The sequence below is a fragment of the Cygnus atratus genome, chromosome 14 (genome assembly GCF_013377495.2).
Source record: "Cygnus atratus isolate AKBS03 ecotype Queensland, Australia chromosome 14, CAtr_DNAZoo_HiC_assembly, whole genome shotgun sequence".
Classification (NCBI taxonomy): Eukaryota; Metazoa; Chordata; class Aves; order Anseriformes; family Anatidae; genus Cygnus; species Cygnus atratus.
Genome location: NC_066375.1, coordinates 10,790,628 through 10,817,116, shown reverse-complemented (window position 1 = coordinate 10,817,116; position 26,489 = coordinate 10,790,628). Strand labels below are relative to the sequence as shown.

Genomic DNA, 26,489 nt, shown 5'->3' with positions numbered 1-26,489 from the left:
CATGTGTCTGCTTTCCCGCATGATTGCTGGCTGTGGCCTCAAATCAGCACAGTTTTGCTTTTACGGTCTGGGTTTTGCTGACTTACGGAAAGCTCCAGAGCCAGTTCTGGCATGTGAACCATGCCAGGCTGAAATTCCAGTTCATTAAAATGCAGCTAGTTGTTTCAGAAACACTTCTGCTGTGTGCTGCAGCTCACTGACGGTAACATCTTTGCTCCGAAACTGGAACTGTGGCAGACCCGAGTCAGTCAGCAGTTCCCTCGGTGCCTTCCTTGTGTTAGAACAGTGCTTGGGTGCCTCTGCTTGGCGAAGAGGGAGTATTGCATCCAGCTGTCTGAAGAGTGCAAATTGTTTATGCATGACTTTTTTTTTTTTTTTTTTTGATGAGGTAGTCTGGCTTTAGCAGAAGATACCAGACAAATGCCTCAGTTCCCATACTTTGTTGGGACAAGGATGTCCTAGGGCTGCCTCACTGTCTCCTCCCCACTATGTCCTGCTGCTCTTGCTGAGGTTTTGCTTGGATCTAGGGCCATGTCATGAGACCAAGATGCAAACCTCGTCTTCCCCTGTCAGTGCAGGGGGGACACCTCTCCTTACTCCCCCAGGCTGCTCAGAAAAGGTCCCACTGCTTCTGTAACCAGCCCCAGGGCTTGTGTGGTCTCTGTTTGCTGCTTGGAGATTTTTACCTGCAGGTTTCATTATTTCTTTCACGTAGATGCCTTGCACCAAGCAGGGACATGCACTGTACAACAACAGCTTTGAAAGGTACTGGTGCAATTGCTGTGAGTTTTTCCCCCTAGTTTTTGGAAAGTTGCTCCAGAACCTACCAACTTCTGCCATGCTGGAAGTGACCTTGCTACCTGGGTCCACCCTGGTTACATAAAAGTGCAGGCTGGGAGTCCAAAGGGGAAGTGGTGAAAGGCAGAGGGAGCTGCTAGTGCAAACCAGCTGGCTGGGGGGGGTTAATTGAGCAGCACTGCAGTGAGAGAAGGATGAGAGCAAGGTGTCTGTCTCCTTGCTCTGAGATAGTAAGAGAGGAACTAGCTGAGGACACATAATTAACCACTTCTTTCATTTACCTGTGACAGGACTGCACCATCCCCTGGAGCGCACTGGTCAAAAATGGTCTCCCCCAGTGTACCCCCAGGAGCTCAGGGGAGTATTTAACTTCATCTGCACGGCCTTGGCAGTGCCTGGGGGGAGCTTCAACTGTGAGGATACTTAATTTATAAATACGTGGAAAGTACTGTATATTCCAGAAATAACCATTATCTATCACCTGCCCTGGTGGAACACTGAAAACAGAGCAAAAGTGACAAATCTTTCTTTATTTATTAAAAATAATAATAATAATAATAATAGATGACAGCCCTGAGAAGTATGTAGTGCTGCACAAGCCGTACTGTTCTCGGCTCTCTTCATTACCTTCTCTGTCCTGTCACATCCTCGCAGCTGCCCAGGGCCTTTCACAGCGTTCCTGCTGTGATGGGGACGGCGATGCTCTCAGGGGAGAAGAAAAATCAGGGCATGCAGGGAGGGCCATGGAGCCGGGCTTTGTGCCTCCGCTGCCCTCCTGCTATCGCTGCATCCTCTCCCCATCCCTCGCTGCAGGAGCGCAGCTGGAGACAAGGGGCTGTCTCCCCAAATCCCCTGCACCCCGGTAAGCCGCGGGCCTTTGCACGTTCTCCTGCTGCAGGGGGCAAGGTCTGGGGACAAGGTTTGGGGACAAGGTTAAACCTCCGGCCACCGTTCCCCTCTCGGGCACTAGGTGGCACACACGCTGAGACGGCCGCCCCGGCTGGCCCCTTCGCACAGCTTTAATCCTGGAAGCCGGGTTTGGCATTTGCTCTGGCACACCTTTGCCTTCATCTCTGCTTTTCCTTGGTGCTTCAGTACTTTGTCCCCAGCGTTGTCCTCGTGAAAACAGGGCAAGGACGGAGTGCCCCTGCACGGGCTCTGCTTCTCCCTGCTGTGAGACCTCTATGCAGGAGGACAGGACTCTGCCGCCAGGCTGGCTGCCTTCGGTGTCATCCGCACATGCAGCTGAACCTGGCAATATTGGGGTCAAACCAGTGGGAAATCGTTGCTGGAGGTGGCTGAGAACTGGTGCAAGACAGCTGTGGCAATACAGCGTGTAACCACTGCCTCGCTGTGCTCCAGCTGCAAAGACCTGCCCCGTAAAATATTGTGGTAAGAGCCCTGTTTTTGACTCGTCTTTGTCAGGGAGCTCGGGGAAGACTAATGAATTTGTTCCGTATGCGAGGAAGGATTAGGAGAATACTCACAGTTCTTAAATTAAGAAAGCAAGCAGAAATAGTGGACTGTCTGCGGCAGAAAGGCTGCAGGTGTTCTGGGTGATTGTGGGCACCACTTCTCATTCCACTACATTTCTGACACCTGCCAGACCCTGGGGACAGCCCAGCTGTGACCCAGCAGCAGAGAACAACTCATTTATCCCTAAACTCCCCCCAGTTGCACCTGTACCCTTGTACCACGTAACCTCAGCGTGGGAAGTGCTGCTGCCACATCCCTGCTGCTCCTGCAACCATACCAGAGGTGTGGGGCAAGCATGGGACTCCAGGGCCATCACAAGTGCCTTGATACACAACTGAGGAACAGCAGAGACCCGGCCAAGGCTCTCCAGCTGGCTTCCTGGCATGCCTCCCGCAGGAGGTGACCAGGTCAGCATGCAAAGCCACGCTCTGTCTCCTCAACAGCTCTCATCAGACCTGTTAATTAAACACAGGAGCCGTTTGACAGCATCAGCTGCAATCAGTTCCAACCTCTGCTTGTTCCTGGGTGCTCGGAAGTGATCGAGCCACATACACTGTCTGTGTTCTTGGGGTCCAGGTGCGATGGAGTCACTTCAGCCCCCTCTAAGCAGATTACAGCCCTGGGGAAGTAATGCTGATGCTTAAGTGCTTCCGATTGATTTCGTGCAGTCCCTTGGCTCTCCGCCAGTGTCCGTAAGCCTGGAGTGGGTTTGTCCTGGAAGACACAGATAAAATAATAACCTCCTGTGCGTAACAAGCTGGCTATCTCATACATGTGATTTATCCCAGATGTAAAGAAATGGCCCGACAGACCAGCAGCATGTTGCTGCACCCAGAGCAGTGCCCAGAAAGGAGCTGGGAGGGTGAAGACAGGAAACCAGGGTCTCGGTCCTGGAGCAGGTGGGTCCAAGATGCCATGACAGCTCATTCACACCTTCTCCTTTTTGCTTTCAGTCTCCACAGGGGGATCTTGTGGCATTTGGGGACTGGATTTATCAGCAAGGGGATGCCAGTAGGTTTTGAGAAGCGGGAGGTGAGAGCAAAGCTTCCCCAGACAAAGCCTGACTGTGTCCTTGTGGGCTGCAGGGACTTGTTATCATATTCTCTATTTGCTCTTTCCAGCTTTTTTTTTTTTCCTATTTATTTCTGACTATTTTTTGCTAACCGGCCGTTTTCTGATGAGGAAAGCAGCAGAAACTAAGAACTCACTGCACGTGTGGTTTTATACTGGTGTTTGCATTCACTGACATTCCTGGGCATGCATAGACTGATCCTAGGGTTCGTGGTTGTGAGTCCAAGGGGTCTAGATGACTCTGTGTTGATGTACAGATGGCCTGGGCAGCAAAACGATCAGCCTGGCTCTGTTGTTTTCAGAGCACGAGGGGTGTAGGGTCAGTCTGTGCACTCTGTAAAACCAAATTACCAGAATGCATGAGAGCAGCTATGCATACAGACGACCAGCAGCCCAAGCACCTTCCCTGCAGATGCCTGGCATCCAGCAGTCACTGCTAAACAGAACAAACCAGCACCTGAAGCAGGAGGGATGGCAGCTGTAGCATTTGTAACTCAATTGTCTCACTCAATTCCCATCACCTTGCAGTTTAACATCCATTGCATTGTTTAGTAGGTTTCTGTGCTTCTTTTGTGTGTGTGTTTTTTCATGTCCAGTCACCTCCTGCTGTTTCCCCGTGATCACCTACCCAGCCTTTCAGTCCTGAGCTCTTCAGGTTACATCCTCCTCCACCCAGCTCAGCTGCAATGCCCTCAGCAGCTCCCTGTTTCTCTTTTAAGCACACAAAGACCAGTAATTACTTAATTCCTCTCTTACTCCCACTTTCTCCAGTGTTCCTCATCTCCTCAGTATTAGTTTCTTCTCTTACCAACATTATACACAGCTTCTTTCAATGATTTTCTGGTCATCCTTTAGATTATTTATTTGCCCATCTAGCAGGGCTTTAAACCCAGTACAACTCTAGCTGCTTGTGCCTGCAAAATGCCACCCAAGTGATGAAAAGCTACAGTTCTGCCACGTTTTGTCTGCCCTGGTGCTTCCCCAGGCTTTGACTCTTAAGTAGCACTCAGGGAGGGGAGCAATGTACAACTGATCCTTGTGTACCCCGTGGGGGCAGTGCCAGAAGGTGCCAGTGGTGTAGTTTCCCCTTCGCACAGCCTCGCATCCTTCTTGCAACCACCTCCTCTGCAGGGGCACAGAAGTCTTGCGCTCAGCTGAGGGGAAAGAGGATGAAGATGAGAGCTCTGGGAGGGCAAGGGGGGTGATAAATCCCTGGCAACCTGCCTGCACCTCCCCGATTCTTCATGGTGGCGCTAGCAAAGCTAACAGCATAAAAAAAAAGGGGCCACATTTAAGGAGCTGCCAAGGAGTGAGATGAGTTGTTTATGATTAAATTAAATTCATATGAAAGCTAATGACCTGCCAGCATGAGTCTTGGGTAACTTTATAATGTAATTAAAAGCCCAACAGGGAAGAGGGCTGTGGTTATGCCACGTGTTGAGAAGCTGCTGGGAAGAAGCAGGCCAAGGGTGGTGCTGGTGCAGAGAAGCACCAGTTCGCTGCGTTGTCTTCTCCACTGTTGCAAGGGCATGGCCTGATGGAGTGGGCTGTGAGTGAGAAGTGGGGTGCAGTGGCTCAGCTCCCAGCTTCAAAGGGTACAGAGGTTGTCCTGGGTAAGGCTGTTCTGGTGACCCGATCATACCCACAGCCAACAAAGCCTCTATTTTCTACTCAATTCATTCCCCAAATGCCTTAGGGCTGATGCTGTTGGAAACCACGTCAGCAAAGCCTTGGGGGCAGTTCTTATGGGACAAGAGCGGGGTCAAGAGTCGAACCCTGGGCGTGGAGCCCACACACGGGTCCCCCATGTCAGGCAGGAGGCGTCAGCCTGGACCCTCTTCTACCCTCTGCAGCTTCCTACGAAGGTAAACAGCAGCAGAGAAGACCAAAGAAGCCGTGCCCTCCTGGAGAAACAGCTAAGTTGCCCCTGACCAGCGCTGGACTGACTCTCGTGCTTTGACATCATCTCGGGTTGCTCTTTTCAAAAGAGCAGAAGGGGAAAGAAAGAGGGCAGCCGCAGAGGACTTGCGCTGCCTCACACTCCTTTTTCCACACGTGTTATTAGGAAAAGCACCGCTCGTGGGCTGCCACAACTCCTGCTTCCCAGCACTGGACGCGGGGAGCCGCTGAGCAGCAGGTCGCTGACCTTGGCGACTTACAGCGAAAAGCCCGGAGCGGCCGATGCCGCCGCATCCCTGCGCTGCTCCCGTGTCGCATCCACGCCAGCTTTTTTCCATTTTTTTCCCCCCTGATTTGGGGGCAGGGGACGGCGTGGGGGCGGGCAGGCAGAAGCCGGCCGGGTGCCCCCCCCGTGCCAGCTGCACCCTTAGCGGGGCGGCCACGCGTGGAGGAGACGGACACGCGTGGGGCTGGCGGCCACGCTCGCCCCTTTAAGCGGGCTCTCGTAGGGCCGCCCCGCCGGCTGGGATAGGTCGGGGCGGGCCGGGGCCGCCTCCCGCCTCCGGCAGCGGGCGGGTGGCTGGGCTCGGCTTGGCACGGCTCGGCTCGGCTCGGCTGCGAGCTCCGGTCCCGGCTGCGTGCGCCTGTGCCTCCCCCAGCGCCACCGCTCCCCGCCGGGCCCCTGGCGCCGGGCTGCGAGGGGCAGAGGCATGCCCAGGAGGAGCATCGCGGAGGTGAAGGTGCTGGACGTGCAGAAGAGGCGCATCCCCAATAAGCACTATGTGAGTGGCACGGCACGGCTCGGCTCGGCACGGCTCGGGGCGCGCACCCGGCCCGGCCCTGGGCAAACAAAGGGCGGGCGCTGCCGGTCCCCAGGTTGCTCCGGGACGGTGGGAGGAAGAGGAGAAGGAGGAGGAGGAGGAGGGCAACGCTGCTGGGGCTGTCCCGGTACCGGGACCCGTTCCTCACCCGGGCAAAGTGGGGGGAGAACGTGGGTAGGGACGTGCCAGGGGGTGCTGCCGGGACTGGGGCTGCTAGGGCAGCCTGCACCCCTGGAGTCACCTCCGGAAAGTGTCTCTGCCTTGGTGAGGGGCAGCGTTTGTGGGGGGAGTCAGGGGGGACTCTTGGCTGCGGGGTCCCCACACAAGGACCCCCCCGTTTCCATCCTCCTGCACCTGGGACGGTGCCACTGTCCCCTGCCAAGGTGGCTCCGTGCCTGCTGTGCCCCTGCTGCCCCGCTGTCCTGGGGAGCACATTCCTGCACTCTCCAGGGCATCTTCCCAACAGCTGCGGGGTTGTCTTTTTCTCGAGTTTTTTATTATTATTGTTGTTGTTATTTACACTTTGGTGCGCTTCCAGGCATCCATGGAGACCTTGTGGGTGAATCTTGGCAGCAACTGTAAAACAAAGACCAAAATGTTCTCCCCGCCCCGTTCGCCTTAGACCGGGGTGACCCAGTGACACACTGTTCGTGTTGCATTTGGGTTACAAGGACGGGCTGTGCGCTCGGCTGGAGTGCCTCGTGTCAGCAGAGCCAGGCAGCCTGAGCTCTGTGCAGATCAGGGTTTTGTTTTGGGTCCCCCCCAGCTGGCTTGTGGCGGTCAGGAACAGTCAGAGGAAAGTGAAAGAACAAGCTGGCTGTAGCCAGGATTGAGGAGAGGGTAAACATGGCCGATGTCCCCTCTTTGCACCCAGTGAAGCGCCTTAGCTCTGTGATGTGGTGGCCACCACCCAACCCTTTATCACCCTTTCCTCCTCTCCTACCTTGTCTGTGGTTTTATCAGCGTCTGGCCGAGCCTGGCCCCAGCTCCAGATGTGCCCCCTTCCTGCTCTGTCCACCCCAGACTCACTCACCCTAGCTGGGCTGTGCATCAGGTCCGGAGGAACACGTACGTGAGGAAATTTGATGAGTTGTGTGTGCTTGTGTTTGTCTTGGCAGATCTGTTGCTTCGCCCTCAGGTCCTGTAACGGGTGTGCTGGGGTTGCCTGGGGCTGCTCCTCCCTTTTCTCTTCTGGGCCTTTTTGTACTTTGCAGGGGCTGAGGGCACCTCACAGCCCTTGGGCTCCTGCTGTCCCTCCAGATCCGAGTCCCCACTGCTGGGAAATGCAACCCGCGGGCTGGGCACCGTCCCGTTTGGGCACCATCCCTGCTCGCCTGCCAGGGTTCCCGCACAGCTCTGCAGTGGGGGAGCGGGTGGAGTTGGGCATAGCACAAATAATCCTATTGGGCTGGAAAATGGGGACAGCAGTGTTTATGAAGACGTATCGCTGGGTGGGTGCAGCGGGGCGGCAGCTCCGCGGCCGGATCCTGAGCGTGCAGAGGAGACGGCGGAGAAGTGTCTGCACAGAGCTCATGACAGTCAGCTGTGCAGCTCGGCTGCTTGGCTGCCCGCTCCCTTCTCCACTGGCGGCTCGAGTCCTCTGCCTCTAATCTTTCCCTGTACTTGTCTTGGACCCAAACTCGGCCATGCGAGCCAGGGCGGGCTGAGCCCAGGGAGGGGCAGGCAGCGGCCTCCCTGCAGCAGTGCTGGAGTAAACGGGAGCGCTCGCCTTGCTGGAGGGGATCGATAGGAACGAGGCAGATCCACAAAGCCAGTTAATTATATGGAATCAAAACCTTTTTTTTTTTTTCCTCCCCTTCCTCTGCGAAGAGAGGCAGCAAATCCCGGCTGAGTCATCTCACTTCAGACTGTATCTGTTGGCAAACAGCAAAGCAAAGTCAACCACTAAGTGTGTGTGCTAAACCTTTGCTTGCTCGCTTCTGCTCTCCGAAATAAATGTGCTCTCTGCCATCCCTGGAGGCAGCAGCTCGCGGGGAGCCCTGTGGCTCTTCCTCCCGTTGCCTCTGCTCTGCCCGACCCACGGCTGACCTGTAACGCTTGGGTCTGGCCTCCGCTCTGCATCCGTGAGGCTTTTCTTTTGTGCTGGACAAAGGTGCAGTTGTGTTGGCTGCATGAGGCCACAGCAAAAAACCGTGAAATTCCAGTTTCCCAGAGAAGTGATAGCAAACCAGTGTTTCAAAGTCCTTGTTTATTCCTGCGGTGGGATGATTTTGAAGAGGCCAGCTCTGTTCGGGCTGGCAGGGTTCACCCATCACCTTGGTAATCGATACAGAGAGCATTGTGCAACCGAGACAAAAACTTGTGCTTTTGCAAGCTCTGATGTGAAGCAGGAGACGCATTTCCTAAGCTGGGGGAGGGGGTGGTTTTGAAGTATTTGCCTGCCTTATCAAAAAGTGATCAAATGCCATTTTGGTGCTGGGCAGTAGCATTTCTCCCTGTGTTTCCCGGTGCTGCTCATCCATGAGCACAGCTCACCCTCCATCCCTGCCTCGGCCTTTCACCCTCAAACGCCTCCGAGTTTCACAGCCCTGCGAGAAATGTCACATGTAACAGTTTCCAGGGACACAGGCTGCACGGGGCCTCTGTATTTCCATCCTTTCCTAACCCTTCATGGCCCGTTCCCAGCTGGCTGATGCTGCTTTTCTGGCTGGAAGAGGCCAGGGGTTGCTCAGACGGAGGCAGAGCCAGGAGCAGCATCGCTCCCTGATGCAGGGCTCTGCCCTGCACAAGGATAAGGACCCCACGAGATGCATGCCGGTGGGTGGGGGTACCCAAACGCTAGCTTTAACGTGTGCTGTGTCAGGATTTAACTGGGGACCCTAATGCTGCCCAGTGTTCTTCTGCACCTTGCCAGTCAAGTGCATCTGTTTGTGCATTTTCCCGGTGGAAGAGAGGCAGTGCTGCTGTCTCGCTGCTTTTGTCCCTGCAGCTAGCCTTGTACTCCTGGAAGGTTTTTTACTGCTGTAGTGTTGGCATGGTGTGAGGCCAACACGTCTGCCTCCTGTTCTTGTCAAACCAACTCAGATTGTACAAGGAGAAGGGCCAGGAGGGGAAGGAAAACCTAGATTCTTGCTCCAAGTGATAGGAGCCTCGAGTTTGCTCTTCTAGCTGTGAAACCCTTTTTCGGTGTATTGTTGTTGTACCTTCTCTCCTGACCTCCTAACCCTGGTCTTTAAATTGTGCCATTTGTATATTTAAGCTTTTTTACTGATATATTAAAATAATATTTTTATGGATAGGGCAGTTGGAGAAATGATTTTTTGGCAGGTGTGAGTTGCTGGATGTGCTGCTCGGGCTCTGTCAGGAGAACAGCTGAGCTTGGGACCATCGGAATGAAGAAGAAAGACTCCCTCCCATCAGGCAGAGGGTGAGGGTCACCCTGCGGTGACATTTCCGATGCAATCGCATTTCAAGTGATTACAGCTCATGTCCCGGAGGTCTAGTGCTCAGGGACACTGGCAGCGAGGGCTCCAGAACCGTATTGCAAATTAAATTCATTTGAAAAGACAAAATCCAAAAGCAAAGTTTAAAAATAATCATTCTGGGCGACAGAGTAGCAGACTGTCATTTCTATTGTCTGGCCAAGTCTCAAATTCTGATAAATGGATGTTTATTCAGAAAAGACCCAAAACAAAACCGTAGTTGAAACAGACTAAATTTTCCTTTAAAGGACTTCATGCAGGATCTTTTTATAGCTTTGTGTTTGTTATTCCTAGTAGAAGTCTCAAAAATACAGCTTTTGCTTACTAAATCCAGATCTTAGTTGTTTTCTTGCCCTTAAGGAAGCTTTAGGAGCTTTCTTTGTAATACAGCTGCAGCTTTTGCATTTTGTTCTATGTGTTAATAACCATGCCATTGAATTGCACCTTCATTTCTATGATCCTGTCCACTAAGAATACTTCCATAACTCATATAGTTTTAAAATGTGTGCTCAAGAGCACAGAACAAAATTATATATACATCTGACGGGGGGGGGGGAAGAGCAGCATGCTGTATGTTTTTGCTAGGTTATTGGAAAACCTGGACTATGCTCTTGCAGGGACTTCCTTTCCCAGCCTCAATGCACACAAATATCACTTTGAAAAAGGAAAATTTAAACAAAGTGTACAGCATACATTTATTTTACAAGCTCAGTTAACAAGATTGCAAACTTTAAACAAGGTGAATATCCATGCATATTTAACTGCCTCATTTGCATCTGCAGCTGCCTTGTAAAAGTAATTAACTGTGGGTGTTGGAATTTGGTGTCTAGGTTATAGAGTCTATAGATATTTTAAAACAAGTTTGATTAAAACCACATTCAAAAAATTAACGTGTTGTTATTTTAAATTGTGAATTTATAAAGTGTTAGTAGGTATCTTCTCTGCTCCTGTGCCTTGTAGTCATGAGACTATTTGTGGTTTAATTCATCACGCAGCCCAACCCTATTGCTTATCTGGAATTGATTATTCAGTATTCGGAGAAGAATGCTCTACTGGCAAGGGAAAGAAGATTGCTGATCTACAGATTCAGTCGTTCCTCAGTGCCTTATATGTATAGAGCAGGAGATGCCTTCTGAACGACTTGTCCCATGGCTTGTGTCAGAGTTGCCCAGTCCTGACGTGGTCCATTGGAACACAGGTCCGAGGGGACCTGGCCCCAAGTTACCACGTACAGCTGCTTTATTTTTTCTGTTGTGAATCACACCGGTTGTTTGGCTTAAAAAGGACATCGGGGGATGACTCTCCCCAGTGTGATGCTCTTTGCGGAGGGTGACCGTGCTGCTGGCATGGCTGGAATGTCCTGTGGGGACCCGGAGGAGCTGGGTGCACTGAGACAGAGGAAGCAGAAGGTTAAAATGAATAGAATGAAATCCATCCAGCGGCTGTTAACTAAGTGAGGAGTTAAAGAGGGGAAAAGTGAAACTAGACCATATAAAGCAAGGCTGAACCCGTGATGTTGGAGTCTCTGTTGCAGCAGAGTTTCTGAGCATCTGGCCTTTGGCCCTGAAAGTTTGAGGGCTCTTAGCATCCTCAGCATTGTTTTGCTGCTTTGTCCTGTGGTTCTGCTGTATCTAGTCCTTTTTCCTGTCAGCTGCCTGATGCTCTCCTGTTTGTGGCAGGCCAAAGGCAGGGTGCCTGGAGCTGTAGATGGGGTGAAATTTGGATCCATTCTTGTGTCTGTTGTGCAGTGTTAGAGATCTGATCAATCCTTCCGACTTCTTGCTCCTTAAGAGAGTTGAGGCTTCAGGGAGCACTTTTGGCTTTGTGGGTGAAACCAACAATCAAATGCAAACTCTCCTTTGTTTTTCTTCCCTGTTTGCGTTACCTAATGCTGGTGAAAATCTTGAATGTCACAGGTCGGTGGAAGGACCAAATCCTGCCTGGTAAGTGTCTGCTGAGGCTCTGCCTGCAGACTGGAAAGCTGGTGCTCATATGCAATCCCAGCAGTGAACTTCAGTGTCAGGGCCATTGCACTGCCTGCTCAGGGGTCTGGTGACCTTGGTCCCTCACAGCTTTGCTTTGGAGGGTATATCTGTTTTCCGGCCCTTTCACGTAGCAGTGGGAAATAGGAAACAAAAGCATCCATGTTTGACCTTCAGCATGACTCATGGCAAACAAGCCGGTGTGTATGTTTGGTGAGAGGAGCCTGCGTCATAGTTGAGCAAGGCTTGGTGGGTTTGTCCTTGGGGTCCCTGTGACCTGCGTGACCACACACTTGTGCACAGCTTTGCAGCAGCAGGACAGGATGATCTGTTGCTCACTGGAGCTGTAAGGAAGGGTACAGTGGAACAAGGGTTGAGTCAGAGCTGGGGGATGTGGTTGGCTTGTAGTTGAGCAGCTCCTGGGCACGTGGTCTTTGGTTATTTGACGTGACGGTGAGGATGTTCCCGTCCTTGTGCCACCTGTATCCCTGTTACCCACCTCCTCCCTGCAATCTGTCTTCCTGCTTCTTCCCCCTTCCTCTGCTAAACTAGAGAAATCACAGCAGCATCCGAAATGTCCCGCATCTGTTGCTTCTCTGTGGCATTCTCGGTGCCATCTGAAACAGCATGGCCCTTCTGGCTTTTCCTGTCCTCAAAGCAGGGCTGGCACGGTCTCTAAGGATGGAGCTGGGGCTTGCTGTCCCTCTTGCTCCAAGTTATGGTGTCATGCAGCACCAGAGCCCCTGCTCCCCTCGGCAGCCCTGTGCTCCTGCTGCAGAGAAGGCTGATGGAGAAGGGCCAAGCACAGCAGCTTGCCGCCAAGAACTTTCTTTGTTTCCAGCCACCTCCCTCTATTTTTTTTTCTCTTTTCCTCTTACAATTTCCCACTCCCTTCTCTATATTAAACCCTGGTCTGTTTTGGTTCGTTCCCTCAGCTGCTTTGGTTTCTCTGCCCCTTTGAATTTCTCGGTGCTCCTTTCTCGTGGCTGGGGCTGTCGGCTCCCCAGGCTCTCTCATTGTTTCCTTGCCTCTCGGGGTGTGAGAGAGGGCATGTGGAATAAAGAGACTGATGCTTTTTCCCCTCTGCTGGCGAAAGATGCTTTAAATCTGTGGAGTTTTCCACAGAGAGGTTTATTGTACGTAGTCTCTCTGGGCCCAGGACCACACAGACTCAAACCCATTTGAAACAGCTCTGCAGACAGCTCTGTCTGTTGGAGGCTGTTATGTCTGACTGTGCCCTCGGAGCTCTGCTGAACCTTTGTGGACAGACACTGATGCTTGTCAGTGACGGGTGGGTAGAGATGGGTGTTCTGGACCCCTGTGGAAGTGTCTTTGTAGGTGACAGCAACAGTGCTTTCTCATCTGCTGCTCTTCATGTGCATCTGGCTGGCACTGAACCTGGAAAGCCTTTGAGTATGCAGGGGAGCCAGCGGGATGCTGCCCCAGATCCCCCAGTGGCTGAGACTCCAGCCTGCCTGCTGCCAGAGAGGGCTTTCTCCTGCCACGTGAGCAGGAGGAGAATCCCTTGTAGCCGTGTTCTCCCTTCTTGGGCACTCCTTCTTTCTCTATGGGCACGGAGTTGTTTCAGAGACATGGGAGCTCGGTGGGGGCTGCTGCCAGCCAGCCTGCGGCAGTGTGCTGGAGTGGCCTGCAGAAAGAGTTTTGTCTGGCAGTGCTGTGCGGGTGTGGGTGCGCTGCCCTTGGGCTCAAGCTGATGTGGCAGGATGGGGCTGAGCTGTGTTGGGTGGGCTTGCAGCCTCCTTGGGGACTGGGGTGCCCTCAGAGAGCTCACGGACTGGAGAGAGCTCACAGCGCCTGCCCTCTCCCCAGAGCAGTACGTGTACCCCCACAGCCGGGACATTTTCCAAGTCTCGTTGGAGAAGCTGTGGGAGGAGAGAGGCTGCAGCCGCAGCTCTGGGCTTTCCTGCAGCTGCGGTCTGCCTTCTTCCCCAAATTTGAGCAGTCCAGGCAGATTCCTGGTTGTGCTCTGTGCATGTCCTTAGTGTGTTTACGTAGGGAGTCCAGACGTGATTATTCTAGAAGGTCATATGGCCTTGCGTTTCAAGAATGGGGAACTATTTTTATTTTTTGTTTCTGTTCCTAATCCCATTGCTTCAAGTCAGCCCATCGAACCATCTGTGCTCTGTAGCCATGGTTTTATGTGACAACATGCCTCCTGGAGAAGCGTAAAACTGAGGGCCTGTGAAGGCCTTCAGAGTCCTCAGCCACTTTTTGCTGTGGAAGTCACCAGAAGCCGCTGTTATCTGCAGCACCGAGACTCGTATCAGTCTCAGGAAGAGCACTCCCAGGTCTGGCAGCTCCCAGGACTCAGGCATGCTGCTCCATTTATTTAAAAGAAGAAAAAAAATCTCTGGGTTGCCTTTCAGATAGAGATAATTTCCAGTGGCTTCTCCTCCCCTTTCTCTCAGTTCCCGGCCATTGGGCCTCTGACCACTGTGGGTTTGCACGTGAGCTCTCTTGCCTGGCCTCTCCAGGTGGTGCCCAGCATCTGGGCGAGCGGAGGAGCCTCCTTGGTGCCTGCCATGCTGGCTCTTATGGCCCTCCTTCCCAGGAGGGATGTCCCAGCCCACTCCATGGGGAGCACAGGTCTCCCTTGTGGAGCCAGGGAAGCATTCTCCAGCTGCCAGCACATTTCCCCCACGGTTGCCAGAGTCCTTGCTGCCATGATGGCTGACTGGCAGCTTTTGTTGACAGCTCTGTTACGGTTGGCCAGGTGCCATTTGCATTGCTTTTAGCAACCTGTCACTTCTGACAGTTCCAGTACGAAGGGTTTCAGTCCCACTTTCCACTGGCTCGGTCTCCCTCTGAACTGCGTCTCCAGGAACGCTGGAGCAGTGGGAGGGCTGCACTGCACACCAGGCCATGGAAGAGACAGCAGGGACCAAGCTGGTGAATAAGGACGATGGACTGGGAAAGCTACAGTATTTTATTTTAGTATTTTTTTTTCCATCTTTATATTCCTGTTTAGGGTACTTGGTTTCAAACATGACCAAGGAGAATCTTGGAAGATGGAGAGCCTGATGGTAAACTCCTTGATCAGTAATTTTTAAACAGTTGGTATACAGCCAATTGCTTGTAACGTAGAGCTTTGCAGGAAGTCTAGGGAGCCAAAACACTGCTGTGTCTGTCAGAGTTCAGCCTTTCGCATCTGTTGGTTTCCATTTTCTGTGAAGGATTTGTTCCACTCCATCCCTCCAAGGGATGGGAGCACATGGTGTTCTTTGCATTACTGTGAAGTGCTCCACCCCACCAGCGCTGAACAAGCCCCACCTGCACCTCTAACATGTCCCAGTGGCCTCTGGTCTCCCCACTGCCCAAGGGGAGCCCTGTGGAGGAACGGGGGAGACCTCGTTCCCTTGTTTTGGTGGTGGCCACCTGTGACGGTGTCTCCTGGTTGAGTATTCCCCCTGCCCTGAGGCTCAGGCTTGCGGGGAAGGCCTTGTGCTCAGGTTTTTCAGGATGTGGCACGTGAGTAGCACTGAAAACTTTGTACCCCTCCTCTGTACTGTGCACTAGTGGGACAAACACCATGAATTGCATTTCAGCAATTTCGGAAGCAGGGGCATGAGTTTCAGCTGTGCTGCCATGACCTATGGCTGCAGTTAAGCTGGGGAGGTTTCAGTCCTCGTGATTACTGCCTGTCCCAAAGCTCAGTGTGGCCTAGGGTGCCTTCAGCCATCGAGCCTGGTTTGATGTGATGGGCGTGTGGCAGTGTGGTTTGGAGGAGGGCAAGGGATGGGGACCCTCGGGGTGGGGAGAGCGAGGTTTCCTTTCTGGAGTGAGGGCAGCCATCGGTTTCCAGGTTTCACGGAGTCAGCTAGATCCCCTCCACCATGCAGAAACCACCGCTGGCCTGGGCGAGCCTGTAAATATTTAGATAGCTTCGCCTGTTGGTTTTGGCCATGGGCCCGGCCCACGTGATGGGGCTGCAGCCCCCTCCTGGACCCGGCCGCCCGCTGCCTCCCTGCCATCTGCTGGGCCCTCCCCACCCCTCCAGGAGCTGTGGGGCCTGGGCTGTGGCTCCCCCCTTCCAGCAGTGCTCGCTTGAAGCTGGAGAAGCCCCATGAAATAAGTTTCCACATGCCCTCACCCACACAGCCAGGCTTGGATACAGCCCTTCCTCAGAGCAGCCTCTGCAGGAGCGAGCTGCTCAGTGCAGTCCCTGTGATTACCAGGGCTAAACTGAGTTTGTTGGGGCTGTGAAAACATCATAGAGTGGCCAACTGTACTATTTATTCCTTTCAAAATCTGCAGCTTCCTTGTTAATTAATGAACACCTGAGTTTTGCTTTCTGGTGTCTCTTTTTTCATCCCTCGGGGGGAATTATCAAAGAGCTGTGGCATTTTTGGCCTAGAGTACCTTGGTGGGATGGGGCCACTGGAGTCAAGGACAAGGGATGCTCACAAATAGAGGGGGAATCAGCTTCATGAAGACAGTATTTTTATGGATGTTGAGGATCTCCCTGTTTTGCGGGGTTTCCTATCTCTTCAGTTTTTCACAGATAGATGAGGAGATATCCCCAGAGACCTGTCGGCTATTTAAATGGGATGAGCAAGAAACCATTATCCTGACCCCAGGGAGATCTGCCTTCCAGCAAAACAGGAGTGAGCTCATCAGCTGGGAGAAGGTCTTCTTCCCTCAGTTACAAAGGGTATAATAAAGCATGGAGTGCCCTCAAATCTCATGGCTTTATTACCCTTCTGAGCATTGAATTAATTCTGGCTTGAGCAAATCCACATCCTGATTAAAATCCTAGTCTAATAAACTGTTGACTCCAAATAAAGGCAGAATAGGAATAAACAATGAAGAAAAGTTGGCTCTTCCTCCTGCCCCAGTGGAAGGCGTTCTCCAGGCAGGCAGCCAGCAGTGATATAACCCCATGAAGTGCTGCAGACTGGTAAGAAAGCTGGGATATCAGCTGAGCTTCCAACCAAAATGAGCTCATGCTGGCCTGCCCGCAAGTCCTGGGGTGAGGGTAAAGGCAGCTTGGATGCTTGCTTAGCATGAAGTTAACGCTTGGCTTGCTGGTGGTATGATCCACAAAATGTAAGCAGTAGGTGCAAGGCTCAAGTTCAGCTGGGCTAGGTGACTTCTTTGTGTCAGTAAGTGGTGGTACCTGTACAGATGCTCTCAGGAATTTGAGGCCATGTCATGCAACTTAACCTGTTCTCATTGCAAACTAAGTTCAGCCAAGTTGTCTCTCACCTGTTGAGGTCTAGGAGCATGTGCTTAAACAAGTATTGGCCTAATCCAGTGGAAAATACTTGTCAAGCCATGTCTGGTAGTAACTGAGCATGTTGTCAGAGCCCCTCTTGTAACGTATCATTGTATATCCAGATATTCGCAGCTGCTGCAAATAGTGTACTGCGGGAGTCCTCTGTCTTCCTTGAGTTAGTGTGCAGAAAGTGCAGGTCCTTCAGTTCAAAATAATATTTTGAGTGAAAAGAGAGGATTGTGGTTAGCTGAATAAGGCCCAGGAGGTGAAGCCAGGTGATTCTGAATTTGCCTGGGAGAAGGTGGTGGTGGTGGTTCCCAGCCATCTTGCTGCAAGGTAGCAAAGCAGCAGCAGCTGTGTTTGAGCTGAGCATCTGGCTTAAGACAAGTGGTCATTGAACTGCTGGCTTGAAACTACTGAATTTTTTTATTTTAGCGGTGAGCACATGCTTCATCTCGCTGCCTCCTTCTCCATCATAGCTTGTAAGTGGTTCCACTGGGAAGAGATTGTGGTTCCTTACGAGTCCCCTCACCTTGGTAGCTCGTGCTGCGTCAGCCCTTTGGGAAGCAGAATGGCCTTTCGATTAGAGCTTTAGTACAGTATTCAAGTAGGTTTGGTTAGCTCAAACAGTTTACTGCTGTGCTAGCCATTTAAGTCTCCTGGTATTTGAGTTCGGATATTGGGCTGGGATGTTGGTTGTGTTCCAGCATCTGGAAAAATGTGTCTCTGTGGGAAACGTTGTGAAACTGTTAAGGGACTGTGTTTTAAATACCAGAACATCACCATCCTAAGAGCCTTCACTCTTCATTATGTTAGACTGAAGTTTCTAACAGGTCTGTTCACCTGGTCTTCTGAATGGTTTGTTCCTGCTTCAGTGAGTTAATACTGGAATTTCTGGTGGAAATATGTGGAACATGATAGTAAGAAGAAAAATGAATGTACCCTTGTTCTGCTTACCCAATCTGCTATCAATTAGCGAAGGATGAGGTTTGCAACACTTGAGAGTTATGCTGGCATCTCATCAAGGGTCATCTCTGGTTTCTGTGAACAACAAGCAAGGACATTAAATAAATAATTTCCCAATTCTGTTATTTTCTTGTTGTCTTTCGTGGAAGATTAATAAAGCTGGGGTATTTTCTTCCTTTTTTCCCCCCCTCTCATTCATCACCAGTAAAAGCCTGGTCATGTGATTTGTGAATAACCTAGAATTGCTAGTATTAGTTGTGTAGCGTTTTGTGTAACAGGAGGGCAATCTGCACCCCAGCAACCCTCAGAAAACAAAACCTTAAGGTGACAGCAAAGCTGCTTCTGGAAAACAGAATTTTGGATGGTATGGGGTTTGAGTTCTCCTCACAAGCCCCATTCTGGGGTGCAGACTGGCCTTGGGGACTGCGTAGCAGGATGCAGGTTTGAAATCAGGGGCTCAAACCATGCTGCAGCCATAGGTAGGATCACCAGGGCATCGTTATTAACTCATCACGTATCTGTCTGGAGAGACTGTGTGTTTATGTAGAAGCACCCTTTCATGTTTGTTGTATAGCTGTAGTTAGCGATAGGGATCTGTCTCAATTCACGATTATGAATAAACATTTTGTAGACAGCTAAGTTGTAGCATGGAGCTTAATAATTCAGGCTTATTTTCTAGTATTGCTGAAACTACTTTAAGTGCTGCTTGAAGTGTTCTGTGCAGTTCCCTGGTTGATGCCCAGCTGTTTAGCAGCCATTGGATTGTGCCGTGGGTTGTTCTGTCACTCACATCTGATCTCTTCCTTTGCTCCCTACAGGTGTACATTATCAAAGTCACCTGGTCCAATGGGTCCACAGAAGTCATCTACCGACGGTACAGCAAGTTCTTCGACCTGCAGGTAAGCATTTCTCCAGATCTTGGGTTTTGGACTTCAGAGGATTGAAAGACATGGTAAATTGCAAAGAATGGTTTATGTTTTATGCTAGGGGCAAGCATTCCTTTTGTAATGTACCAGAAAATGTTTAGATCTGGGGAAACTTAAGTGCAGTACTGGACATCCTTGAAAAAGCAAGAACAAAGCAACCTCAAAAGCTGCACTCTTAGCTCCAGTGTCTCTCACGATGCAGTGTGGACACCCTGGGGCTTCTGCATGTCCCAGTCTTAGTTTCATCTCTCACTCCCTGGGCTACAGGGGGGACATAGGTGTGTTTGAATTCCCACAGCTGGAATTTGTGCAGGTGGTGGTGGGTCATTTTTTATTGTGTGTGTGTGTTACAGTTTGCCCCAAATTCCACTCCTGTGGAGCTAATTCCATGCCTTTCACAACTGCTAGCACACCAAAATGGGGCGCTGCTGAGAAACACCAGTTCCCAGGGTCCCTGTGCCATAGGTTGGCATTTCAGGGAGCAAGCAATTGGGAGCTCCTGTTATCTAGCGAGGTGCATTGCTTTAGCAATTACCTCCCGGTGTGGGGTAGAGGAGGCAGCTGGGAGGAAGATGAAGGAGGAATGGAGGGAGAGGAGGCTGGAAAGGCAATTGGGACAGGCTGGGCTGCAGAAGACTGGAGCCGGTGTTCTGGGCGAGCAGGCAAAGGGTGTTTTCCACCCCCTCCTTGTACTGTGGAGATGAGCCAAGGGGTCTGGCTGAGCTTTATGAGCCAGAACGCAAACTGAGCTGCTGGAACAGGCTCTGTACAGATGAGAAAGGAAAATGCACGAAGTGATCTGTGGACCTGCCAGAAAACTCACTGGCACATCCCTCCTGGCCCGCGTTTGGGACTGGGAGAGGAGCTGGGCACCCTCCAGCGCCCTGCTCGTGCGAAGCTGTGGGCAGCCTTATGCTTTATCTCAATGGGTGCTGTGCTTGCCCAGGAATGAGGATGCCTCTCTTTAAACGGCTGGGGGTTGGATGCATCCTGACACAAATAGGCTACTAAAATTACAGCGCATCTGGGCCCGCATAGCAAAGTAAGCCTGGGGGAATCCAGATGGCTTTAGCAGGTTCAGCTGGTCAGTTTGCTTCAGGTCAACTTGAAAAGCCTTTGTCGGCGTGGGTGTGCAGGTGGGTTTGGGCGAGGCGTGCCCTGTTCCCTGCCCGACAAGGCACCTTCTGCAGAGCCCTGGACGTGAGGATGTCCATGTTTTGAGCCCTTTTGAGAGCCCAGCTCCATTCAGGACCTCAGCAGCCCTCCCCCTGACCCGCAGCATCGTGCCGGGGCAAGGCAAGGTGGGCAGCGCGGTGCGGGTCACTGCTGGTGCAGGCAGGGGTTAAGCTGCGAGCAGCTGCTTGTGTAACCAAGGAAATATGAAAGTAAATAAACAGGGAACAGCTGTTGGGCTGCGGCCAGGGCTGGAAGGAAATGGAGCTCAGCTCTTCCTTCTCCGCAGCATCTCATCTTCTTCGCTGATGCTCCAAGGTCAGAGCCAAGCTCGGGACGTCGTTTGCTGCAAGAGGGGCAAACTTTGGTGGTGTGTGTCTGCCAAAGCAGTGCCTCCCTCCAGCTGTGCTGTGTCCCCTGTCGTTGTGTGGCCTGCCTTGCTGTGGGGAAAGGCGCACAGGGATATCGTGGCTGTCCTTCCTCTCTTCTTCCCCTTGCATCTTGGCTTGAGCTGTGCATGCTCCTAGGTGGAAGTCGTAGTCACCAGAGGCTGCTTGGAGACAGAAACACAATCTGGCTGTGCTGCAAGCACAAGTCTGCAAAACGCCCTGGGGCACCTCTAGAGGAAGAGTTGCTTTACAGTATCGTGGTACAGATGGGAAAGTTCAAACCAAGCACATCCCCCTTCCCTGCTCCCCTCAGCATTTTCTTGAACAAGAAAAAAAAAAGTAACTGCTCCTTTTTGGCTCTGTTGAAAGAATGAATGAAATTGTGGTTTTTCCCTTCCTTCCCTGTTATCGCACATGCTTCCTGGTGTCCTTATTTTAAACTTGTGGTGCAGTACAGTGGAAATTGGATTGAAAGGAGAGGAGTGAAACAGATCCTCTTAGCACAGTGGAAAAAAATGCTCTAGGTAGGCTCGGTAGCAGTGACTGTTGCAGTTGCTGGAGGCCTTTATTATATGACTGTTTTATGATTCTATGCCAATTTTAGCTCTTTAGGCAGAAATTTTCCATGCTGGAAATTATTCATGCTGCTGGCTATTAAAAAAAAAAAAGTAATTGGCTAAAAGGTTTCAGCTGCTTCTGAAAACATAGTAAGAGGGGAAAAATAGTTTTCATGTGTCCAATTCTGATGATCTTTTTGATGCATTAGAGGAAGAATTGGAAACTGGAGCCACAGGTGATCCCTGTGTCAAGAAAAACTGTCTTTTGGATTATCCAGTGAAAATCCATCCAGCCTTGCTCATACTCACAGCTCTGAGCAATCTTGGTACATGCATGTTTGGGGAGAGATATTTGTTAATTTAATATCTGTGTTTCCAGCGATTCTGGCTGCACTTTGCACACTCCTGCCAGAAGCTGAGCAGGGTTTTGTTTTTTCAACAGCAGCTCTGGCCACATTTGGGTGAAGGTTGGTGTACCCTCCTTTGCTGTCAGGGAGCCTCCTGCTAAGCCCAGGCAGCGGGATGAGGAGGGTGTTTGATCCAAGCAGGAGAGGGGAGATGATGTTCTTGGGGTTCAGTGAGGGCAGTGGGACCAGATGGGGGCTGCCCTCAGGGGCTGATGTGATGCTGGTATTTCAGAGCAGTCCCAGCACAGTTGCGTGAGTGGCTGGGGATTTTCTCCTGGTATTCCCCAGTGGGGTTGCAGCTGAATCGTTTGTCACCTTCCATTGTGGCCAAACAATTATTTTAGGAGTAGGGCCAAGTCAAACACATGCACTCTTACTACTGACAGCCTCGCTGGCTGTCCTGCTCCCACTGCAGTTGCAGGGCACAGGGGCTATTTTGGGTCCTTCCCTCCCCAGCCGGATGGGAACGGTGCTTGAAACAGGAACTGCCAGATCAGCTGAACTGGGGTGAAGCGTGCAGCGAACCTGGTGCTGTTCCCTGCCTCTGCACACAGACATGCAAGAGTGGCTGTGTCCCCCGTACTGAAATAATGCGCCCTCTGGCCCAGATGTGCTCAACGCCCACTGCTCCGTGCCCCCATCTCTATCGCCTATTCAGGATTTGTCTTCCCACAATGTCAAAGCCACCTTGGTGGTCACGGTATTGCCCGCAGTATGTGCTGTTATCACCTTAGGAGCATTCGAGCTTTTGTTTGAATACTGTGAACTTATACAGCTCTTTCCTTTGGCTGTCATTGATACTGAGAGACTGGCTCGTGTGTGCGAAAGTCCTAGTTTGGCACAAATGCAGGTATATAAATACTGTCCTGTGTTGCAAGAGAAAAGCTATGGTGAAATTCATCCTGAAAATCCCCAAATAATCAGTGTTTTGTTTAAGGCTTTGAGTTCTCTTGTTGGAAGCTGCTAGTGGTTGTAAGCTCCCTGAGGACCCTAATGCTTTCCTAGCTGTGTATCAAGCAACTTTACTGGCTGGGGCAAGATCCCTTTCCCACAAAGACCTCTCACTCACTGTTCCCTGCACTGATTTGTGCAGATGAGAGGAGGAAGCCCCTGCTTTGTTTGGGCCAACGGGCAGAAGTGTCCTTAGATGCTGAGCCCTGCAGGAGAGGTCCCGTCTGCCACTTCTGAGACTTGCCAGGTTCGTGATAATGGAAAAACTATGGAAATTCAGTATTATCATTGTGTAAGGTTGTAGGATAAAAGAAAGAAGCAGCAATGGATTTGTGGTAATAAAATAAGTTAATATCTCACCAATAAAGATCTTAGTTTGCAGACCTGGCTAATTAGTGCAGTGAGTCACCCCATGGCCTCGGGCAGTGCTGGGTGCTGCCGCCCTCTGCTATTCCCTCTAGAGGTAACGGCTGCAGCAGCCTTCCCAAGCACCACCCCGCTTTTCTTTAAGCAGAGCAAGACCTATTTCTGCCAAATTATTTGCTTTCCTCCTTTTGGCTGCAGCATAGGCCATCCCTTGGTTGCACAGGAGATGGTCAGCTCCCATACAGTGACCAGTGACCAACATTTGTTCTGGAATTTAACTAGTGTGTGCCCAGCATGAGGCTGAGGCTGTTTCCTCACCTCACAGCTGTTTGGAAATATAAATGCAATATTTCATGTGTTGGGAAGTATGCAGGACCTGCTCTGGGGTTATCACGAGAAGGCTTGGTGTACCATGCCAGGCAGTGAAATTGGGAAGGGAATGCTTGAACAGGCTAATACCTCTCTCCTCCTATGTGCTGTTCATTGCAGGAGGAAATCAGGGCACTGGGTTAATGCTCCAGAGCATTTTTGCTGCTCTGTGTACGTAGATCTCTATATTAAGCTTCCTACTCCCACTCCCTGTTTTTCTCCGTATTCTTCATTCTCAGTATTTCTCCACCGCTGTGTGATGTTTTCCATCACACGGCAATTTACATAATATTAACATTTTACAGATAAAAACAAAACAAAAATCAGAACCAAACCCTACATGAAGTTGCAGTTCTGAAATCTGAAACCTCAGGTAACTAACTGTGTGATTTGTAGTAAATTTGTAACGACAAATACTAAACTCGGTTCTGCATGAGCCTCTTGGCTGGAGGAATAATTTCCTTCGAACGGCATTGAGGCTCTTTCATACCTCGTGGCATGCCAGATGTGAGCTATTGGGAGCAGATGGATGCTGTTCCTAAGAAATAAAGGCAATAAGATTGATGCTTGCAAGGATGCCAGTTGTGTTCTGGACGCTAATTGAGGCTGGCAGGTATGCTGGAAATTTTTTGCTGGCACAGAAGCTGGTGATCGGATACGTGAAGGGCTGTCTCTGGTAGACAAAGATCAAGGATCAGGATTTTGTGTGCCCCAGAGATGCTCCCAGCACTGCCTGCAGGTGAGGGGCTGGCCGTGACTGCGGCACTCCGCTGGGTCACGTCATGCACTGCTTGGGAGGAGGTTAGCAAGCCTTTTGGAAGGCTCCTCTTAAAACCCTTGTCTGGAGAGACGGTATTGGTTAGAGAATAGATACTGGCTTGCATTTTGTGTTTTTTTTTATGGAAACCCCAAAAAAGAAACATTTTTTCCACACTTCATAATTATGAGCTCATCAGCCATGGTGGTAGTTGTTTCAAGTCCTCATGTGACTAAGAGCCATGGTTGTCTTGCCATGCTCCTGATGTGTCCTTACACCCAAACTCGACCCTTTAACACGTTTCACGCTCTTGTCAGCTGCCCATCTGCCCAGGCAGGGCCCTGTGCTGTGGTCTCTGCTTACTTTGCCTTTCTGCTGCAGCCGCCCTGGCTATTTTTGGTCCTGTTGAGTTTTGTATCGGGGACAGCAAAACTGATGTCTCTGCAGTCAGGAATGGATCCGATCCGTTAGGAAGCGAGTCGTGATGGAGGTACCAAGCCTCTACTTCGAGCAGGCTTTGCCATTCACGCCATGGCCTGCCTTCTTGCCACCAAAGCAGGAGTATCTCCTCTGGCAGGCAGCTGCAAGCCCTTAAGCTTCAAATTGCGGTACAGGGGTGCCCTCCCTGGGCACAGGTTAACCCATGATTTTTCTGCTTGCAGTCAGAAACTTTTCTTCTAGTCTTCCGCCCAGCTGAAGGCTGTAGGAAGGGAGGGTGATGCCATGTGGCTGCTTCTCTGCACAAAGGTTTAATTGTGAGCCCAGGGAAGGAGACGTGACATAGTCTGCAGCAAATGTGCTTGCTGTATGGTTCAGAGACAGACAAAATGAGAATTTTAAGCATACTTAAAAATGGCTCTGGCTTTCTCAACCACTGCATGCGCATCGAGTGTGTTTCCCAGTCCTCTGCTCTGTCCATATGTTTAACAAATCCTTCAGGTTCTTAGCTGGAAACTTTCAGCCTTGACCCACCTGGAGCTATGTCATCTTGGAGAGAGTCCTGCATCCCTCAGGCCAACAGCTTTGTGTGTAAGAAGGGGAAAAAAAAAAAACAGACTGCTGAAGTGGTGCCTACTTTTTATGAGAAAACTGGCAAAAGGCAGTGGTGTGTGCATGTTGTCTCTACGTGAAAGACAGATTAGCCATTCTGGAGGGGGTTCTTCACCTGCCACGCAAGTGCAGCACCAAGGCAAAGATGGGGAGGGAATGTCAGTATTTGAGTAATTCAGCCCATTTTAAAATAAAAGGTTACACTAAAATGGACTCAGAAGACGCTGGCTGGCACACAGAGGAGAATTGTTCTTGTCAGCTTGTTTCAGGCTGCTGGCCTCTTGAAAAATTAAAATGAGCCTGGTGCATTGCTTCCATGCTGTGAGACATGCTGGCACAGGGTGTGGACCCTGTGAGCACTATACTGGTCTTCCTCCACTTGTGCTCCTCTTCCTCCTCCTCCTGCGCTGTGCCGGGGGCTGCAGCTCTCAGCAGGGCAGTGAGCATTATCTTCATTCTCCAGACACAGAATTCTCCAGGGGCAGGAATGCAAAGCAATTTGTCCCCATCAGCACAAGGTGGAAACACAGCATACTTTGCCGCTTGTATTTCACGCCTGTCCTGGGCTGCTGGTGGCGTTTCTGACGGCCTCTTTGATGGAGGAAAGGCCCTAAGGCGGCTCGGTCACTCTGCTGCTTAGGAAGATGGATGTCTTTTTGTGTCCAGGGATTGTAAACAAGGCACTTCTGAGAGCTATTTCATAACAGGGATCTTATTTCAACACTTTGGGAATTTCTTTTTTTCCAGGGTTTGTGGAGTTCAGCAAAATTCTGCACATTTGTGTGTGAAATGACTGCACCCAGCCACAAATATAAATCAACAGGATCTCTCCCTTAGACAGCTGGATCATGAAAGACAGGCACTTGCATGACCAAATCCAAGAAAAAACCCACAACTTCCTATGGTGAGGTTCCTGCTACAAAGCACGGGCAAGGCTTTTTCCTTTGTTCCTCTGTGTCCAGACTTTACCAAGAATAACGAGCTTAAGCAACATGCAGAAGTATAGAAAAGGTGAATTGTCATAATCTAACTTGAGAAAAGAAGAAACACTTTCCATTAAGTAAGGACTACTGCTGTCTGTAGAAGAGCGAGCCTGTATTTTTCCAGTACTACATCAAAGATCTTACTCATTCTCTCTCCCTCCGTAAAGAATACGTACAGTCCTATGCACTTCAGCCTGGTTAAAAGCTGGCTCCTTAATCCTTTTCTCTCCAAACGTCTCCCATTTATAGCTTTCCAGCATTTGGCAGCCTGCAGCCAGCACATTCCCGTGCGTGTTAGCGCCAAGGCAGGTCAGTTGAGTTATAATTGGCTCTCGCTGGCACTCTGACTAGCTGCTAAATTCTTTACCTGGCAGCCGAGCAGGGCTCCGAGCTGTTGAAAGCCATGCCTGCCCCTGGGACGCTGCAGCCAGTCCTCCCAGAAGGATGGCGTTGGATGAAAGTCCCCAGGATCAGCGCACACCTGGGGCAAGCAGGCACCCTCAGCAAGTTTGATCCTTGTAGCTGCAACCTTTCTTGAGCAGCTTGCTGGTAGCAATTCTCGATGATTTTTGTTGTGCTCCAAGCTGACGGCCAGCCTTTGCCCTTCAGCTTTGCTCCTGGATCTGCTGCGGTGGCCTCATGGTGCACCTTCATTCGGCCTCTTTGGCACCCCCAGTAGCCTCTCCTGTGGAAATCTGGCGGGGAGGGGATGCAAGTCACAGCCTTTGCTCTCCAGCCCTGTGGGATGTATGGCACAAGCTAAGGGTCGCTCTGTGGGTGTGATCCGGAGGGGAGCTGTGCTGAGCCTCACCCCTGGAGGGAGATGCACGGCGTGGTTAAAGCGGCTCGGGCTCCTTGGCGACTAAGCG

The 26,489-nt window shown here is 51.1% G+C and overlaps 1 protein-coding gene across 2 annotated transcripts in view; it reads left to right on the top strand.

Moving 5' to 3' along the window:
* The first annotated feature begins 5,140 nt into the window (after positions 1–5,140).
* SH3PXD2B (SH3 and PX domains 2B) overlaps positions 5,141–26,489 on the top strand; it is a 72,485-nt gene continuing 51,136 nt past the window's right edge. Inside the window, exons 1-2 of one of the 2 annotated variants that reach the window (XM_035559564.2) lie at positions 5,141–6,026; positions 18,511–18,591. In XM_035559564.2, the coding sequence (XP_035415457.1) occupies positions 5,955–6,026; positions 18,511–18,591 (153 nt within the window). In that variant the 5' untranslated portion in view covers positions 5,141–5,954. The remainder of the gene's footprint in view (positions 6,027–18,510; positions 18,592–26,489) is intronic. The other variant, XM_035559565.2, reaches the window with a different exon arrangement.